Source organism: Dioscorea cayenensis, chromosome 3 (genome assembly GCF_009730915.1).
Source record: "Dioscorea cayenensis subsp. rotundata cultivar TDr96_F1 chromosome 3, TDr96_F1_v2_PseudoChromosome.rev07_lg8_w22 25.fasta, whole genome shotgun sequence".
In the NCBI taxonomy this organism is placed as follows: domain Eukaryota; kingdom Viridiplantae; phylum Streptophyta; class Magnoliopsida; order Dioscoreales; family Dioscoreaceae; genus Dioscorea; species Dioscorea cayenensis.
The window spans coordinates 19,013,203-19,033,916 of NC_052473.1; the positions used below are offsets into that span (position 1 = coordinate 19,013,203).

At 39.3% G+C, this 20,714-nt stretch overlaps 2 protein-coding genes across 2 annotated transcripts; both read left to right on the forward strand.

The window, feature by feature from the left end:
- The first annotated feature begins 4 nt into the window (after positions 1–4).
- On the forward strand, positions 5–3,941 carry LOC120282319 (zinc finger CCCH domain-containing protein 46). The gene is given in 11 exon segments (XM_039289117.1): positions 5–261; positions 352–559; positions 642–724; positions 807–902; positions 1,141–1,234; positions 1,430–1,480; positions 1,482–1,651; positions 1,837–1,943; positions 2,591–2,804; positions 3,110–3,176; positions 3,401–3,941. Coding segments are annotated over 11 exon segments (1,170 nt in total). The 5' UTR covers positions 5–217; the 3' UTR covers positions 3,437–3,941.
- A 1,671-nt stretch (positions 3,942–5,612) lies between these two features.
- Positions 5,613–7,729, forward strand: LOC120254263 (leucine-rich repeat extensin-like protein 1). Its single transcript, XM_039262395.1, has one exon. It carries the CDS (start codon positions 6,058–6,060, stop codon positions 7,579–7,581), a length of 1,524 nt encoding a protein of 507 aa, XP_039118329.1. The 5' UTR covers positions 5,613–6,057; the 3' UTR covers positions 7,582–7,729.
- The last annotated feature ends 12,985 nt before the right edge of the window (positions 7,730–20,714 follow it).

A 20,714-nucleotide genomic window follows, 5' to 3' on the forward strand; every position in this document is an offset into this window, starting at 1 on the left:
AAGATGGATGGAGGTCAGGTTTTGCTTGAGCATTGAGCATTGCCTTGGTTGCGCTACTTCTCCTCCTCCTCCTCCTCCTCCGTGATCACTGTTTCGCCCTCGCCCTCAGTCCCACAAACTGTGTCCTTGATTTCACAATCAGCGCAACGGTCTGAAAGAATTGGATTGGAGAGAGCGGAGGAGCCAGTCAGCCAGCCAGCCCTAAAACAAGAACAAGATGAACCGACGGAGGGAGCTCTGCAGGAATTTCCAGCGGGGCAGGTATCTTCTTCTTCTTTTATTATTGAATCCTTTCTTTCTTTCTTTCTTTCTTTCTTTCTTAGAAAGCGTCATCTTATTATTTCCCTCCAGCTGCCAGTTTGGTGATCGCTGCAAGTTTCTGCATGCTACGCAGCCACAGAGTAAACCTAATCCTTTTGGATTTGTCACTCAGAACCCTTCGCAGCCTCCGCATACCGCCCAACAACAGAGGCCTAATCCTTTTGGATTTGGCGTTCAGAACAACTCCAATGACAGAGATGCATCCAACTTTGGTGCCAGACGTCAGGTCCCAACCAAGGTTGCTTCTTTTCTCTTCTGCAACATGGTAGATTTTCTCTTGTTGTGAGTACTTAATGTCTGAATGTTTTTTTTTTTGGTAGCCGTTCGAAAATAAGTGGACTAGGAATTCAGTCACCAACCAATCTCAACAAACTGAAGCACAACCTCAGGCACCTGTGCATAAGTGAGCTTCTAAATTCCATACTTCATTTCTTACCTTCATCATTAGATTTGATTCCCGACTGCCATTGCTGTTGGTCCTCTAGGTGTACAGACTCTGACTCGTGCAAACGCCAAATTGCTGATGATTTCAAGAATGAGGCACCTATTTGGAAGCTTACATGTTACGGCCACTGCAAATAGTAAGTTGACTGTTACATATGGCTTCTGTGCGAAAGAAGCCACTTGTGCAATACTATTATGCTTAAGTGACTGCAAGAGCTCTATGTTTGTTATGTGTGTTCTTCTCTTTCTGCAATTACAAGTAGACATAAATGACCAAGCAAAAATCTATTACCATCCCTTTTCTTCTCCAGATTTTCCTAGATCACCTTCATGTCACATGAAAAGTCTTGACTAGCTTATAAATTCTTGTACCAGTGGTCCTTGTGACGTAAGTGGGGATATCAGTTATGAAGAGTTACGAGCAGCAGCTTATGAAGATAGTAAACAAGGGTTGGGTTTGCAATCAATTGTGAGTGAATTAGTCAATGGACCATTAAATTCTGTTTTTTTTTCTGTTCATTTGGTTTATCATAAAGCATTCCTGGGTTAAGGTTGGCATGAGCTTCAGAATAACAGTTTCATGAGCTATTGTTTTTCAAATCTTTGAAAAAGTGTGATTGCATGATAACCTGAGCTTGAACAATCCTGTTTTCTCCTGAGGCAGGTTGATAGAGAGAGGAATCTACTGAATTCCAAGTTAATTGAATTTGGCAATTTTACTCCAAAATCCATATGTAGTTTCACAAAGTCCTAGCTTTGCTGGGATGAGCCAGTTTCCTGGAACTAACAATGGAATGCAGTTACCCCATACTCAAAGTAATGGTCCTCCGTCATTTTCAAGTTTCAGTCAGCTCAAGGCATCCGCTAATGTTGGATCAAACATTCTGTAAGTTTCATCTCATTCTCCTCATTAAACATAGCAATGACGCTAGTTTGGTGATATTCTCAAAAACTTAGAAGGTTGTATAACAACCAGCATCCTCTCTAGTATTGTTGCAAATTTACCATGCATGGTTGTTGGTTGCACTCCAATTTTATTAACTTCTTATAGGCTGTGTTAACATTTCTAAGGTCTCAAGCGCCAGGGATTCAACCAAGCACTCTATTTGGACGGCCAAGCCTTCCACAGAATAACGGTCAATCCCCAGGTGGATTAGAGATGAAGTTTGGGACGGCAGGTATTATGATAAACATTTATCACTAGCATAGCTACTATGTTATGATTTTGAGTCTTTTATGATGGTAGATGGCCGATTGGCACTTGTGAATGTATTTTTTTTTTTTTTGCATTTTCTCCCATTTCTTAATGATAATTTACTATTAGATGGCATTTAATTTCTAAGTAGCAGTGACCAAACTTGTGAACTTTTCATTTCAAGAAGCTTCTCCATTTGTTCTTTCCATACATTTTCTTTTATAAACCTACCATTATGACTGATATGCGGAAAGCTGTAATGCAGCCCACTCTGGCACCTTATGCAGAAGGAGATTCTGTTACATCTCAGTACGTTTCAAGTTATTATTACTTCCCAGAATAGGCGCATAAAGCCATACTTTGGCAGTTAAACTAAACTGAAAACTAAATGGTCTTTGGAACTTTCCATCGTTTGCTATCATTAGTGGCATTAAGCTCCATTCTGACATATCATCTGTTATGTATGACTAATGCATTCTTTAGTGGATTTTAGTAGTGTCCGGTGTGAATTTAACAGAATGAAATACTTCCATTGTTGTATTTAACTGCTTTAGGAAATTTTCTGTTGAGACTTGAGAGTTATATCATTTTTGTCGATTTGGGGACTGAACTAAAGGAACAACATTGCAGGGGTATTTGGTGGCCAATTGTCAGCACAGAGACCAGGAATTTCACCCAATCCTAATGCCTTTAACTTCAGCAATGCTCTCATGTCTACTGGAAACCAGTCAGTTCCATTCCCTACAAGTCCACCACAGTTCTCCGGTAGCATGAACAACCCATTGCCAGGCTTTTCTCATGGGCCTAATCTTTCATCAAATGCAACCCCTTCCTCACCTACCATGTAAGCAAATCTCTTATAAATGAAGGAACATCTTTATGGTCCTTCATTCATGTCAATATGGATTTCAAGAATTAAAAATGCATGATTAGAAGTTGTTTTTCCTTTCTTGTGCATCAATATTTATTTATCATGGTTGCACGTATAAATTTGCATCTTACAATCATGAAGTTGTGGATCAACACAAAAAAATCTTCAACTGCTGTTTTCCTCTCAATGACCAAAACTATGCAAATAAGCCTTATCAAGTTCTTTGGTTTAAAGCTTATTCTATGTTGGAGTCTGATGCAGTTCATAACTGTTTACAGTGATGACGAAGATGTTGGTTCTGGCAATAATGGTATTTGGATGAAAGAAAAGTGGGAAAAAGGGGAGGTACAAGAAATTAACTTTCCAAGATCCTTATCCAAAATTTTGTCTTAAAAAAAAGAAATTTGATAAATCGTGATAAAAAATTTGTCAAATGCTTGCAACCAGAAACTTTTGAATCTGTTAGTTTATCAACCTTGAGCAGAAAATATGAGGAAAGTATTGAGTATCTTCAATTTGTCATGCATCACAGTAATATCCTATTTTTTTGGCTTGGTTTATTTCAACAGATACCAGAAGAAGAGCCTCCTCAGAGGTTCTGTTGAAATTTATCCACCACTGAAGAAAGAATTTGAAGTCTAGGCTAGCAATTTGAGATCGTCTTACACCTGCAGCGCAGCTGAAGTCCTTTTCTTGGTCAAGGTTGTATTTCGAGAAGAATTCAGGTCTTCATACTACTGGCCGGTTACTACTATGTTTCTAGTGAACCAAATGCATGAGAAGGCTGAGTTGCAGGAATTCTGGCAACTGGCCTGGGCAAAACCAGAACTCTTTTTCAAATGTTTCTTAAGATTTTTGTGGATTTGGACATGCATGCTCTGCATCCATCATGGTACTTGCAGTGGCATAAGGATTATATCAGGCTTGATGCTCCTTCATTCCCATCTATGCCATTTGGCATTCAAAATGCGTTACAGAATATCTTGTGAACTTGGGAAAGACTCGAGGCTGGCTGTCTAATTCAAGCAACTTTCTACTGTGTGATCAAGTTTAGTTTGGTTCAGATTGCCACAGCAAACTGCATACTCTTATGCTAAGAGTTATTTGACAGCTTTTGTCTTGTTTTTGTTTTTTTTTGGAGATAGGGTGACAAGCCCTAATTCTAGGGGCATACGAGGTGGGCGGGGAAAATTGCCACGCCTTCACCTCATTGAAACCGGGTAGCTTGGTCAAGGAATCATGTCTCTCTTAAATGAAGATCTCAGGGTACTGCTAGGCTCATATTATTATTAAATTATTGTCTTCATACGGTCCTTAGGTACAATCGGGAATAAATAAGTGCTGGGGAAATCGAATGATAATATATATATATAGATATAGATAGATAGATGGCCTTGTGTGCAGTCTTGCCAATGGCATGGTGGAAATCTTGTATTTGTTGCGTACTTTGTGTGTGGGAGAAAGCATTTATTATCGTGGCTAGCCGCTCATGCGATTTGTGCATACAAATTACAAATTACAAATTACAAATTATGGATGGAGATGCTGATGATGAACCTGTTTTGAGTCTAGGAAATTGCGTGGCTTTGTCACGGACGGACCACCACACAAAGAAATGGTTTGAAGAGCTCTTAGTTCTCCCTCACATTGTGTGACTCGGTCGTGGTTCCAACCCTCACACCAGCACACCAACCTCCGCCATGTGATGTACTATCAAAATTATTTTCTTTTAGTTCTATTATATTGTTTGACCGGTGCACGTCTCCAGTGGAGGGAGCCTTGTTCGGTACATCTTGCTTGCCTCGTCTCTTACCCTCCCTCTGCTGGTGGACATCCATATATACATGTATTTATTATTAATTATTTATATTATATATATTTGCATTGTCCAGGGGTGGAGTGGTCACCAACTAAGAACGAACTCAGATGGAGAAACCCCAGGCTTTTCTTTTGTTTTTTTTTTCCTAGAAAAATAAAAACAAAGAAAGATGATATCGCTTTTCCAGTAATCTAACGTCTCCTGGCCGAGTCTGTCCGCTGCAATAATTCTCACGCGTTTTGCCTTTCTAGTTTCACGGATAAACAAATCCGAGGACCAAACCACGCAGGGAGCTAACTAAAAGTTTAAAACACTCACCCCTAAATTAATAGCACTGGCTGATGGCTAGGCTAGCTTTAATTAGATTAGTCATTCTCGCTGAGTACCTTAAAGAGTGAAACCATTACTAGACTAAAAAAGTAATCACATGGAATTTTTGGGCCACTTGGTGACTCATGTCCACAAGGTGAAATTTTATGCCATGTTTTAGGATAAAAAGGAAGTCAGTACTGCGAAAGGAACCAAGGTCATCCCGTGTCCAGCCTGGCTCTATCTAATCTTCCCGTGCTCCTCTTTGCTTGAATAGGTACTCTTCATGTTAGACAGGGCCCGCTAGCTGCCTCCTTCCCATGCTCCATTGAATGTCTTCTCAAAATAATACTGATATAAGTGTACCCTCTGCACAATAAATGAATATAAGCGAAAGAAAAAGATCAAAGAAATATGAGTTGATCACACAGCATGTAGGGCAGTGACTCATCCTCTTTAATTTGTTTGTTTTTACTGACCAGTAAGTAATAAAGAAAGTTGAAAGGATGATGACTATTGATGATGGGCTACTGCAGCACTGGTAATTTAGCTGGGTACTGATATCCACCATTCATGTGGCCGTGAATGTCATTATATTTCATAATGCCGTAACACAAGACCCGAACAGAGTTTTTTAAGGAGCAGCGAACACGATCTAATTGCATTGCGTGAGATGTGCTGAGGGACCGACGCTCAGTGGTCAGTAATGATCTTTAAAGCATTATAATTAGAGGATGGGCCAGGCTGCAGAGACACACAATGAATTGAATTGTCATGACAAGGTGGCATTTTTTTTTGGTTATGAATCCTGGATTCGATGCTCTGATTATATATATCACACACTCGGAACGACAAGCGAGGCAGACATCCCCAGACAAATCACACCGTCTACATCACATTTGCACAGTGACCCCCTGTCACCGTCCATGTGATTTCCTCCACTTCTCTCCCCTCCTCTCTCTCGCCTCTGAAGCCAGCCACAACTGCTACCTAAGCCTCTGTTTCTCCGCTGCCTCTCTCTCTCTTTCTCTCGTTGATAATAAAAACACGGCCAGCTAGCTAGTACAACTTAAGTTAGCTGCCTTTGGTCTTGGAGCAATGCTTCCATCCCCAGCTCGACTACTCGTCTTGTGCGTTGTTGTCTGCTGCCTCCTGGCACTGCATCACGTCTACCAAGCCAAGGCAGGCGATGATAGTGATGGGGCTTCGTCGAGCAAGGCAGTGGATACCCGGGGTATGAGGTTCGTCAACTCAAGGCAAAAGGAGGCGTACATTGTCCTGCAGACATGGAAGTCCACTGCCATCTATTCCGACCCAAACAACTTCACGGCCAACTGGGTGGGCCCCAAGGTCTGCGACTATACCGGCGTCTACTGCGCCCCATCCCCCACCAACCCATCCCTCACTGTCGTGGCCGGCATCGACCTCAACCACGCCGACATAGCCGGGTACCTCCCACCGGAGCTAGGGCAGCTCTCCGACCTGGCCCTCTTGCACCTCAACTCCAACCGCTTCTGCGGCATCCTACCGACCACCTTCCGACGACTGAAGCTCCTCCACGAGCTCGACCTCAGCAACAACCGGCTGGTGGGCCGCTTCCCCAAGGTGGTGCTCTCCCTGCCTTCCCTCCGCTACCTCGACCTTCGCTTTAACGAATTCGAGGGTGCCATCCCGCCCGCTCTTTTTGACCGCCCCCTCGACGCCATCTTCCTCAACTCCAACAGACTACGCCATGGCATACCCGCCAACCTGGGCAACTCTCCAGCCTCGGTCGTTGTCCTCGCCCACAACGCCCTCGGTGGCTGCATACCCAGCAGCATTGGTCGCATGGCCGCAACCATTAACGAGATCATCCTCCTTGACGACAACCTCACCGGCTGCATACCTCCGGAGGTCGGCCAACTCCACAACCTTACCGTGTTCGATGTTAGCTTCAACCACCTTCGGGGTCCTATACCGGACACATTCAGCCAGATGAGCAGCCTCGAGCAACTGGATGTCGCCCACAACCAGCTTACAGGAGCCATCCCTGCTGGTGTTTGCAGCCTCCCTAAGCTAGAGAACTTCACCTACTCGTACAATTACTTCACTCAAGTACCACCTCAGTGCCCGGCCAGGAGTGCCGGGACAGGACGGATGATGGACGGCCAGCAAAACTGCATTCCGGGCCTGCCGAACCAGCGATCTCCCAGTGAGTGCTCCTCCGACGCCGCGCGGCCATTCGACTGCAGCAAGTCCAAATGCAGCAGGGAGGGTGGCGGTCGGATGCCTTCCCCTGCGTTGCCGATGGCGCCTCCACCTCCGCAGCAGAGCAAGGGTGGCACAAGCAGAAGGCGATCCAACCCCCCACCGTCTCCTGTCGGCAACAGACCCAAGAACAATATTAAGCCAAATTACCCTCCACCGCCCCCAGTCTCCAGATCTTCACCGTCCACTAGATCTCACTCTCCTCCTCCACCCTCACAAACTCCACCGTATCTTCCACCTTCTCTTGTACCGCCACCTCCTCCCTCTTCTTCTCTTCTGCCTCCGCCATCCTATCCCTCACAGCCCTCCGCCTCCACCACCAAGCAAGCCTCAGCACAACCCAACATCTCCACCTCCGGCGTCCTATCCCCATAACTCTCCTCCACCACCGAGCCAGCCTCATTACACCCCAACTTCTCCACCCCCAGCGTCCTATCCCCAAAACTCTCCTCCACCACCGAGCCAGCCTCAGCACACCCCAACATTTCCACCCCCGGCGTCCTATCCCCATATATCTCCTCCACCACCGGGCCAGCCACAGTATACCCCAACATCTCCCCCTCCACCAAGCCACTCTCAATACACCCCGTCTCCTCCGCCGCCTTCCAATCACCAGACATTCGCACCGCCACCCACGTACCACATTCCATCACCGCCTCCAACATCAGTGGAGGCTCCTCCACCGGCGAAGGTAGCCCCCCCTCCATCATTCACATCACCGCCGCCAGTGTACGTGTACTCACCTCCTCCACCACCATCACCAATGCCGGTAACACATTCACCACCTCATCCCGAGACAAGACACTCACCTCCACCTCCGCCGCCGCCAACACCAGGTTGCGGTGGTGGTGGGGAATTACCACTGCCTCCTGTGACAGGTGTATCCTACGCATCACCTCCTCCGCCGGTCATCCCCTACTACTAAACTGATCAATTCTGCAACCTCAATCACGTCTCTTGTGTTTCCTCTGCTACTTTCACTTTCTTCAAACAATTATGAATAATAATTATTTTTTTAAAAAAATCAGCATCCCTTGTACTATGGCAGAGCTATCTTTGTTGTTAAATATTTTATTTTATTTTATTTTTCTCTACGTTGGTGGATGTTCTAGTTGCTCTGTTAATGACTGCAACTACAAGCAGTGAAGCATGAGTAAAAAGCGTTTTAATAAGTAAATATATAAATGCATGTTGGATACTAGCCCTGAAACTGCATGTGTATGCCGTGCCGTGCCGTGCTTTCGCGAGAATGCGGCCAGTATGAAAACAAGAGCGTTAGAGGGGAGCATCCGAGCATCTCTCATCATAAAAGAATCATATATATGAAGAGGATTACCGGAGGTTGTCGGTGGCATGGCGCTGTCGAACGAATTGGCTACAGCTGTAGGCTGCGGCCCCGATGTTACTGCATTTAAATCTTGACCAACTATGCCCTTTCTCAAATGTACCGTATGCTGTCACTCATCGGCCCCTCGCTTGCTGTTCACCCACTCTCATGGAGACGCTGAGTGAAGAACAGCTTTCTTTCTCGTCTGGTCCATACTTTTCCAAATTTGTCGTCCCTATAAAGTCAGTTTCAATGTTCATTCAAGCAAACTAACAGCCCATTTGGTGATAGAATAATTAAACTCATATCTTATTATGTGTGGGATGCACCTCCAATGAGCCATTATTTTGTTATCCAATAGAATGTAGATAGATAGTCTTATTCTTTATAATGTAGTTATATATTTTTTTTAAAAAAAAATTTATCAAAGAAAAATCAAAATAAATAAATCCTCTTTCACATTAAAATTAATTTGAAAAAAAAAATCATTCAATTAGAGAAACTGAAAATGAGACATGATCAAATAAATGATTCAAATAAAAAACATATTCAAATAGGAGATGAGTCAGAAAGCCTTAAACCGCTTCAAATGCGAGAAACTTTAATAATAAAATTGATGTGTTGATAAGTTTTTTTATCCCAAACCTTAGGTTCGACGATGAAATACAATGAATATGATATAAACTATCATTGGCTTTTAGGGGTGTAATCGATCGAGCTCGAGCTCGAGGTCGACTGAAAATTTGGTACTCGATACTCGGCTCGAGCTCAATCGAGTATTCATATTATAGCTCGAGCTCGACTCGGTACACAAATCGAGCTACTCGAGCTCAGCTTGATTAAGCTCGAAAAAGCTTAAAATGACCATAAACATTATGCTCAAACTCGAGCTCGAAAGTTTTTCCCCTTGACTTTTATCAAATAAATCTAATATTATATATATACATCATGCTCGATTAAGCTCGGCTCGCTCGACTACTCGAGCTACTCGAGCTCGAGCTCGGCTCGATTGTGACCGAGCCGAGTTCGAGTTTTTACCGAGTCGAGCCCGAGTAGTTTGCGAGTAGAGGTGTATCATTTACACCCCTAATTGGCTTACCAAACAAAAAATAATAGTAAGATATGATAGTTATCCTATCTTATCATCCTTGTTCAGTCTACCTAAACATTGAATAAATTCAAACTATATTGCTCTTCAAAATTGGAATTCTTTATGAAGATTTAAAATAATTTTAAAATATGAACTTATATCATAAATGACTATAAAGCAAACTATAAAAATAAAAAAAATAAATATAGACTAAATGTACATTTTTTAAATTTAAAGTAAATGTATAATTCGCTCTAAGAGAGTTTCAAACTTTAAGGAAAATATTTAATAAAAATTTATATTGCATTTAAGTCTTTATTTGTATAATATGTAATAGTAATATTGTGAGATATTTAATTTCACTTATTTGTTTTGTGGTGTTATTAAAAAAAATTACATTAATTTTGTCAAGGCCATTAAATTGGGTTTTAATGCATTAAAAAGTCAATAAAATCTTAAGATGAAACTTGATATTTTATAGAAAGTGGCAATCTTTTTCATTTTTTTATTATTTATTTTTTTTGTTTAAAAAATATTTTAAAAATTTTATTTGGTATTATAATAAATATGAGAAATTAAAAAAAAACCAATATAAGACCTATAGATAATATTTAAAAAAAACAATAAAAAGAGCTATAATTTAGTTATGCCATTAAAGAACTTTATAATTATAATTAAGTAAATATAACGAATTCTAAATTTCTAATCAAGAGATATTACTTATAAAAACCTCATGTTATAAATTAATTATTATTATTATTACTTAAAAAAGTTAATCACATTAATTTAATTAATGTCATGCCCCGAACCCGGAGTATTGACAAACGGTCGCATACCTACAAGGTTGTAACCAAGTAGGCACGCAAGGCCTCAAAACCTGTCTCACACTAGATAAAAACAACTTTTAACAAATACATTAACTTTCAAAAGCAACAGAGAGGCATAATGCTCGAAACACAACAAAAACAAATAACAAGTGTTTCATATGACATTAATCATAAGACAAAAAGTTCTAAGTCTACAACAAGGGAAGATTATTAACTTGAAATATAACTAGGTGGTGACTTGCTCAATGACCCCGCTAAGCTGTCCATCACCCAACCCTACTCCTGATCTGAAAGAGAGAGAACAACTTAATGCGCGTGGGAGCCCAGTAGGCATCCACTAAAAATATCGGGATCACAAAAATTCAATAATTTCTAAAAACATACAAAATGTAACAAGGCGGAATAAATATCAAAGTGAAATCCAGAAATCAGAAATAAATCATAACAGATTTGGTTTACCAAAATGCATATATATCCCCCAAACAACTAATGCCAAAACAAAATATCATAACTCATTTATTTAAACTCGGTGACCCGAGTCGGATTTCAGAACTCATAGGTTTACCCTCAGTGACCCGAGCCAAAATATTAGAAGTCGTTATTTTTCACCGACGGAACGGTGCGAAACTATAGTTTATATGTCAGAAGTACGTGTCGACACGGTCAGTGTTTAACCCCAGTGACAGGGTTATTGCATTGTTAATTGGGGACTACGAATTTCTATACAAAAATATATTGGCATGTCCAAAATTATTGTCAACACAGTAATACTGAAATTCGGTGATCCTGTTTTCTGATGAAAATAATTCCAATTATTTCAAATTAAGATCATGCTAATGTCTCACAACAATATTTAGAAATTTAGTCAATCATGTGACAACAATAATTAATATTTAACAAGTATATCAAAATAATTCATTAGTTTCTATAGTAGAAGAAAATATGGTAATTGGAGTTTCTGAAAAAAAATTTAAATAAATATAAAAAAAAGTTTCTAAAAGCTCACATAAGTCAGAACATATGTGATTGTAAATCTGAAATAAAAAAATAAATAAATAAATAACAGAACCTTTTCACACATACTCACGAAAGTCAGAAGAGTGAGCAGTCAAAACTTTAATATATAGTAAATAAAATTTAATTGAATGAATAACAATAATAATAATAAACCATTATCAAAAATAAATAAGTGAGCAAATCAAAATGACAATTTATCAAAAGTTAAAAAATATGTACTGCTATTTATATGTGGTATATTTACCTGACTAGCTAACACCAAAACTACAAGCATCACGAAATTAGGCTTCCACAGAACACCCTATATTTAAGAGTACATTCCAATGTATTAAAACGCTAAACATGCTACAAATACACATGAATATACAGTGGATCAAATTCCTACCCTAACTATCATAATACTTAAAACATCCAACAATCCAATTTATATAAATATATATATATGTATATATTTATATATTTATATATAAATCTGTGTGTGTTAACTAACTATTCATACATAAAACTTCTCCACTAATTCCTAAGAAATCAAATCAAATACAGTATTTAAAACAATTGATCAATTATAATATATATATATTAATATAAACGGACTATAGAACCCTCAACCAATTTGGTTTCATAAATTCAGTGGGATTTCTATCTACACAACTATACATCCTTGAAGTAAAAGCATCATATATCATCAAAATATTAGCAACATTACTTTATACTGAACACAACATCAAAACCCATAACTTAATATATATATATATATATATATATATATGAATATATGTGCTAAAACAGTGGACATCACGCAGCCAGCACACTAAATCAAATAATAATAATAATAAATAAATAAATAAAATAAAATAAAACTCAATTTAAAAGATATATATATATATATATATATATATATATGATTCTTATCAAATCAAGAATAATTAATTTTTTTAAACATAGAGAATTTAAGCATGAACGGAGCCATTAACAAACTTGCAAATCAATATTGAAAATTCATTGTGCAATAGCCAGTATCAACATGAGATAATCAATCCACTAGGCATACAACATACCTCTAATCATAATCAATAAAACAATGCCATGACAAGATCTACGAGGTAAAAAAACTCCACCGCTTAACCCTAGATCTAGGAAGAGAACGCTTACCTCACAACGATAACGACACAACCCTTGACGAAGAGGCCTATCTCCGTCCTCACCACTGGCAGCACACACCAAAAAGGAAAAGAGAAGAGCAAAAAGGCAAGATCTCTCCTCTTTTCTTGGTCCAAACGAGATTCTATATTAGAAGAAATAAAGAGATGGCGGCTAGGGTTTTGAAAACCTAATAAAATATAAAGATTAAAAAAAAAAGGTTTTTCTTTTCCTTTTCAGTAACCGCCATGCATGCAAAATAAATGAATTAAATTAAAGAAAAATATGTGGGGTCCCACAACTCCTCCCTCGAAAAAAAAAGTTTAGTCCTCTAAACTCTTACATGATCAGATGAAAAGATACGGGTATCTCTCTCTCATCTCTGACTCTAACTCCCATGTCGCTTCACGTTCTGAATGATTGCTCCACTGAACCATTTATCCGTCTTCTCAAAACTTGTTCTTTGAAATCCACAATCTTCACAGAACACTCCTCATATGTCATATCATTGTTGAGTTCAAAGTCTGAAAACTATATTACATGTTCAGGATTTGCGATGAACTTCTTCAACATAGAAATGTGGAACACATTATGCACATGGGAAAGAGCTGGCGGTAGTGCAAGCCGGTATGCCAATGTTTTTAAAATGGACCGGGAAGCGAATTGGCTTCATATTTGGGTCATGGGTTGATCGGTCCGACTCGGATGATCCGTTTTGGTCGGACCGGATGATGTCATATATATATATATAAAATTATAAATATTTTGTATGATAATTAAATAATATATATTAAACAAACAATATGAAAAAAATATTTAATAAGATAAAAATATTTCAAATTATCACAATCAAAAGATAAAATCATAAAACAAAGATATAATCCCACATAGTTTTTCAAATTTTCAAACACAATCCAAAATAGCTCAAAATTTAACAAATTAACCATCTTGAAGGATATCTAATTCCAGGAGATCTTGAGCTTTGAATTCCACTTATTTCTCATGCTTTAAACATTTAGATTTTATATTTAGTTACCAATTCTATCAATTGAAGTATAATTATACCAAAAAAAAAATCCCACCTTAAACTTAAAACTCTAGCATAAAAGCTACTCAAAATCTTTTCCATCTTTCACTTATTATAAATTCATAATTCAAGCATTTGCACAAATGCTCCAAATAAACTCAGCAAAGCATGCAAACCCCAAGCTAATGAAGCAAAAATATCAACATATCCACAATCAGATAAGCAATGAAACAATTCGTGAAAATTCAAGAAAAATTTTCATTGAATTGATAACCACTCAAATAATGTATATCAGAATGAACGAAAAGTCTGGAACAAGAGAGATCAACGGTTTACTAGTTGTTTCCATTCTAATGGGCCTTGTTCTGATGGGGCTGCTTGTCAAAAGCGAGCCTATAGATCCAAAATGTTTGAAAAAAAAACAAAAAGCAAAGGTTATAGAGAGAAAGGAAAAGATGGAAGCATTGATAGAGAAGGGGAATTGGAGGAAAGGGCGAAGTACCATGGCGAAGATGTGGGATGGAGATGAGAACAACTATGAGAGGGACAAAGTCGAGGAATCTAAACCCCCTTGACCGTGACGGCGAGCGAAGCACGAATTTGGTTGAGATTTTGTGAGGCTGAGAGAGGCTATTAACCTAATGGTTTAACACAAAAAAAAAGTAAAAATCATAAAACCGGGGACCCGGTTTATGACCGGGTTAACTTTAGGTCAACAATTTCAAAAAACCCGGACCGGCATGCGGGCCGGTTCCCGGTTCTACCGGTCCGACCGACCGGTCCGGTCCGAGTTTCAAAACATTGCAGTATGCCACTTCACCAATGCGCTCTAAAATCTCAAATTGGGCTAATAAATCGAGGAGTGAACTTCCCTCTAACGCAGAAACGAATTACTCCTTTGGTTAGAGCGACCCTCAAGAATACATGATCTCCCACTTCAAATTCTAAACTTCTTCTCCTATTATCAGCATAACTCTTCTATCTACTCTGAGCCGCCTGCAAACGATCTCTGATCAATCGGACTTTCTCTATTGTCATTTGCACAATCTCTAGCCCTAACAATCTTCTCTCTTCCACGTCGTCCCAGCAAATAGGTGATCTGCATCTCCTGCCATATAGTGCCTCATAGGGAGCCATCTGGATGCTCGCATGATAACTATTGTTATAAGCAAACTCAATCAGAGCCAAGTGTCGATCCCATGAACCCCCAAAATCCAGCATACAAGCCCAAAGCATATCCTCCAAAATCTGAATCGTCCTCTTAGACTGGCCATTAGTTTGCGGGTGAAATGCTGTGCTGAAAGTCAACTTAGTTCCCAAAGCCTTGTGCAAACTTTTCCAGAAGTGTGCCACGAACCTGGTGTCCCGATCTGACATGATTGACACTGGAACACCATGTAGCCTCACGATCTGGTCAATGTATAACTCTACTAGTTTCTCCAAAGACATGATAGTCTTCACAGCCAAGAAATGTGCGGACTTGGTTAATCTGTCAACCACTACCCACACACTATCAGTACTCTTGTGGGTTCTAGGAAAACCAGAACACAAAATCCATCGCAATATTCTCCCACTTCCACTCTGGGATCGGAAGTGGTTGGAGAAGTCCTGCTGGTCTCTAATTCTCCATCTTAACCTGCTGACAGGTTAAACACTATACCAAAAACTGGGCAATCTCCCGCTTCATGTTATTTTACCAGAAAGTACTCTTCAGATCCTTGTACATTTTAGTGCTGCCAGGATGAACTAAATAGCTGGTGTAGTGAGCTTCTTCCATGATTTTCTTCTTTAACTCTGAGTCATTTGGAACACAGATCCGATCTCTAAACCTCACTGAACCATCCTGGTGGATCCGGAACTGAACTTGAGTGCCAGCTTCTATCTCTTGTCGAATCTTCTGGGAATAGCTATCTTTCGCTTGTGCCGCTTTAATTCTCTCCAAAAGCATAGGCCGCACCACTAAACTCGTTAAAGAACCACCTGCACTTTGTAAAATCATATGTAGCTCCATTCTTCTCATATCCTCCAGGAGTGGTCTTTGGGATGTAATCAATGTAGCTACACTACTAGAAGACTTCCTACTTAGTGCATCAGCCACTACATTTGCCTTCCCAAGATGATAACTGATAGGCAGATCATAATCCTTTAGCAACTCCAGCCATCTCCTTTGTCTCATGTTCAGCTCTTTCTGGGTGAAAATGTATTTAAGGCTCTTGTGATATGTAAACACCTCACAAGTCTCTCCATACAAGTAATGTCTCCAAATCTTCAGAGCGAAAATCACTGCTGTTAATTCTAGGTCATGAGTGGGGGATAGTTCACCTCAAATGGCTTCAACTGCCTGGATGCATAAGCCACCACATGACCATTCTGCATCAATACACACCCAAGACCAGTTTTACAGGCATTGCTGTAAATGGTAAACCCTTCACCAGGAGACGAAAGTGTGAGAATAGGTGCAAACACCAACCGATGCTTTAACTCTTGGAAACTCTGCTCGCATTGATCAGACTCACTGAAATTTTGTTTCTTTCCTCGTAAGCTTTGTTAATGGTGCTGCTAAGACTGAGAACCCTTCCACTTACATTTTAATTTTTAGTTATTGTTAGTAATTGTTGGAACGTGCATAAAATGATGGGCTTCACGCCCTACTCGGGTTTAGTCAAATAGGGTTACATGTGCTCAATCCAACCTTGATTCTATGCTAATAAATTTAATGCAAATGTTATGCAACTAGAATTTACAAGTATGCTGCATAATTCCAAATTGTATAGTGGCACACACAATATATATCTAACAACAATTGTTTTGAAGAGATAAGGTTTGATGGACATTGGCTATTATGATGAAGATTTTTCCATAAAAATGCTTTCCGAACTTGATAAAATAAACACTATTTTTGTATTTTTTTTTTACTTTACTATAAATAAAAATTATAATCAATGTTTATTTCCCACAAATATAAATATTTTTAGAAACCATCAAAATTACAAAACCTCGGAAGCGGAGCGAGAGAATTATACTAGTATATAAAAATGCTATATACTTAAAAATGTGATATAAAGGGTATAATATATATATATATATATATATATATATATATATATATATATATATATATATATATTTATATTCCAGCCAATGTTGAATGATAATAGGTAATTGAATGGAGTTGAATTGTACCTTTCAAAGAACATCAAGTTTTGAGGATATATGTGTAATGTCATATTTTAATCTATAAGGTGTGTATATATATACATGTTAATATTTTTTAAAAAAATTTTTTAAAAGAGTTTACTCAATAACTGCGTAACTTATATTATTATTTTAAATTTTTTCTAATGAGAATTTGCTACGGAATATTCAAAACACCTACCCTTCATGGAAAAATTCTGTGTAAAATCATATAGGATTACACTATAAACATTGGACCCATGCTACGTGATAATACAAGGGATGGATTAAAAAATTGCTAAGAGAGGCAAAAAAGTAAAAATTAAAAATTTGAAATTCATTATAAAAAATTGCAATGGAATGGAGAATCACACACTTAACAAAATTATAATCCAATAGTTGGTGAGTGACCCGGGATTGAAACTCTGTGATGCAACACTGTACAGTGTGAAAAATTACTACTAGAAATATTGTAAAAATACTATACGGCATTGTTCATCCACTATTTGCTATGTCCCCTGTAGAAGGAGTTGCATATCCACCCATCTAAAGTTGCAAGGCATATGGATTTATAATTATGAGGGTTATGATCATCTTAAGGCGTATGTGGTAGGTCGTTATTACCTTGTGTGTTAACCTGTCTCACATGATAGATCCCTAAGAAGTTAAACCACCGTAACTTGATGTACTAGTATACATACATATTCTTTTGACAACCCTTTATGGGGTAACACTTGTTACATTCGTAAGAAAAATAATAATAATAATAATAATGAGTACAAAGTTAAAAGTTAAAGAAGAAAGAAAAAAAACATTTATGTACTTTAAATATTATTTTTAACTGTCAAAGTTAGGCTAGCACAATATCCATTGGACACATTTCAATCAATGGTGCTCATGTGCACAAACAGGGGAGGCCTCTTTGTGCACAGGATGCCACTAGAGTCTCCAATGTGGGAGCGCCTTACAGCCCAATCCCTGTACCACCATATGAAGACACATGGCCTCATGATTGTTTTTCGTTAGGTTATGTGCACGTCTTAAGTGCGTTTGTCGTATTTGTAAAAAAAAACTTTTTAATTATTTTTCATAAAAAAGAATACAAGCATTGCGTTTAGACAAATCCAATAGAAAACTAAAAAATTAGTTTAAAAAGGCAAATTTCAAGATGTTACTACTTTATTTCCCCAATGCTATAAACTCAATTATTATTAATTTCTTCATTAAGCATCCAAGTGATTCAACATCTCACCCCTCCCCATTCTTAACTCTAGATGGCATAATTAACATGTTCCCTAGCACGAAGTCAGCATCAATTTCCTGGGACTGAAATCATTCGTCATGTTTATTAATCTCAAGTACTCTTAACTCTCAAGCTACTTTTTCCATCTCTCATTTAGCAAGTATGGTATGTGCCAGTGCCACTGCCTCCTGAGCTACACTAAATGATATTCCTTTTACTATAAATTTTTCTACATACCATTAGTGTCGTGGGTATTATGAGCGGATATACCTTCGAAGGCTATCACTTTCTTGGATTTAAAACAAAACCAATAAATGATAAAGATACACATGGGGGAACTCCTCGTATTTCAAAATGTTTGAGCTTACCGGCTTTGTGTAAGACTTGCAAATCTCAATAATCTACTTTTCTAACAAAGTGAAATTCCCTTATTTACTGCAGTGTTGAATTTGTTGAATGCCATTCTTCTATGCTTACTATGGATATCTCCTTCAACTAACTATGCATCCTTGCAGACTTTGCCATTATTCCTACAACAAAGGTGACGTTCAACTTCACCGGTTTCAGTGATTTGAGTATATCTTGATTGCTACACTTTGATTTTTTTCACCCAACTTTTTTACCACTCTCTTTGGCCCATAAGACAAGTTGGGTTGGTGGCTGATTAAGCACCATTTCTATGCTTCATGCGAAACACGTTGGCATAGACGCGCAATTTTGGTGATGGGCTTTCTCTAATATTTAATTTATTTGGTTTTGGTTTGGAAAAAATAATCGTAATCTCAAATTGGGCAAGGAGTAAACTTGTGGAAAAGGTTAAAAGACTTATTTAATCTTTCCTATACACAAGTTAGGGAAGCATGATCAATTGAAGATACAAATAAGCAAAATTTTGAATCTTTTGCGAGTGGACAGCCTTAAAAAATGAGTTTAATCTCAATTGGGGTGTTGGGAGAGTTGTTAAGGATTTATCTTTATCATGAATTAGCTGTTAATACACTTGGCAACAAATGGCGGGCTTGATTAACTGGTAAAAGCAACAGTCAGTGCAAGGTGGTATATCCTATATCGTTACAAAATTGTGATGTTGGTACAAATAGGATACTAGACCAAGGTGGGAACTGTAAGGGTTTCACCTTATGCGCTCGGCGGTGGACGGTTCCATGCCTAGGGAGGATGACCGATGAAGCCAAGATGGGTCAAAATCCAAATCCAAATGAGGCACTAGTCGTCCGGTGGCCTATGTGCGGAGGGCGGCCGCACATGATCGGGGATCCCAACCGGGAGTGCCGAGCGAGAGATCTTGCGAGCAGTGCCGCGCTGTCATCGGGAGAGCTCGCTAGGCAACGTCAGGGGCGTGATCGCAGCGTGGCAATGGGATCATGACCGAGGAACCGGGATGGGTAATATTTGGCTAAGTATGGGCCAAAAAGGAGCGGATCCGCGTTAGCATCAGCGATGCTGATCGATATGGACTTATGCGGTCGATCGGCGAGATAGAGGTGGCAGGGCGGGAGCTCTTAGCCGACCCATGAGCCCGACATGACACGAGGCGCATGGGCGCGCCACCGAGGGTCTTTCACGAGAGGAATGGCGAGAATTAACGGACTACGAAGCATATCGGCACTGCGGGTCGATGAGCGTAGCCTGCCGGGAGTATGCGGCGCGATGGCCGGGTGATCCGAGACCGTTACCGATCAGGTGAACAGTGCGATGGGCGGCACTGTAGCGCGATCCTGATGGTGGCCGGTGAGTGCGGGACACCTGTAGCTCGTGCTTTCTTGATCTTTAGTACCTGTAGCGAGTGTGTTAGTTGTGATCGACGCGATCTGAGCGGTTCTTGGCCACAAGTTTCAAGGGCCGGTTCCCTTCTCTTTGGAGAGTGTTTGGCTATAAATAGCCCGCCTCCTCCCTCTCATATGGGCAGCTAGAGACCAAGTAAGGGCTGAGCTTCCTTGGGAGAGAAGCTTGTTCTTTGGGGCTTAGTTCACCTTCATCTCTTGGTGGAGAGAAGGTCTTGGCTATGTGTCTTGGCTTGTGGTGTATTTCGGATCCCTTATATTGAGAGTTTATGTTTTTCTCTCAAGTCTCTTGTCTTGTGCGGTTTTCTTCATGTAGCCTTGGTGTGTTGTGCGGATGATCCATCCTGGACCCTTCATGATGTCTATGCTTGTGTTTGCATGCTTACTAACCTTGTTGACTTGATAGGGCATGGTTTCTTGCAAGTTCTTGGGCTGATTTTGGTCCTAAGCATTGAAGGCTGGCTCGGCGCCTTGGTGGTGTGACGAGCGCCGCGCGGTGATCGTTGGTGCGATCGGGAAGGCCGTGACAGGAACTATGATGACTTTTAATAAAATTATAATATATATATGTATATATATATATATATATATATATAGATATATATATATATTGCACAAGAAGTGTACAGATTTTATTATATCTTATTAAAATGTTAAAATTTAAACCTAAATAGCCATCTCATTATTATAGAATTTAAGAATTACTAAACAACTGTTTTTAAAAAATAGTTTTTTAAACTATAAGTAAATCATTGAGATTGAGATTTTTAGTATTATTCCTTAACCTCTCATGGATCCTGGTAGGATGCAAGGGAAGGTATCATTGCTAAAGGGCATTACTAAGGGACTTTATTTGGATTA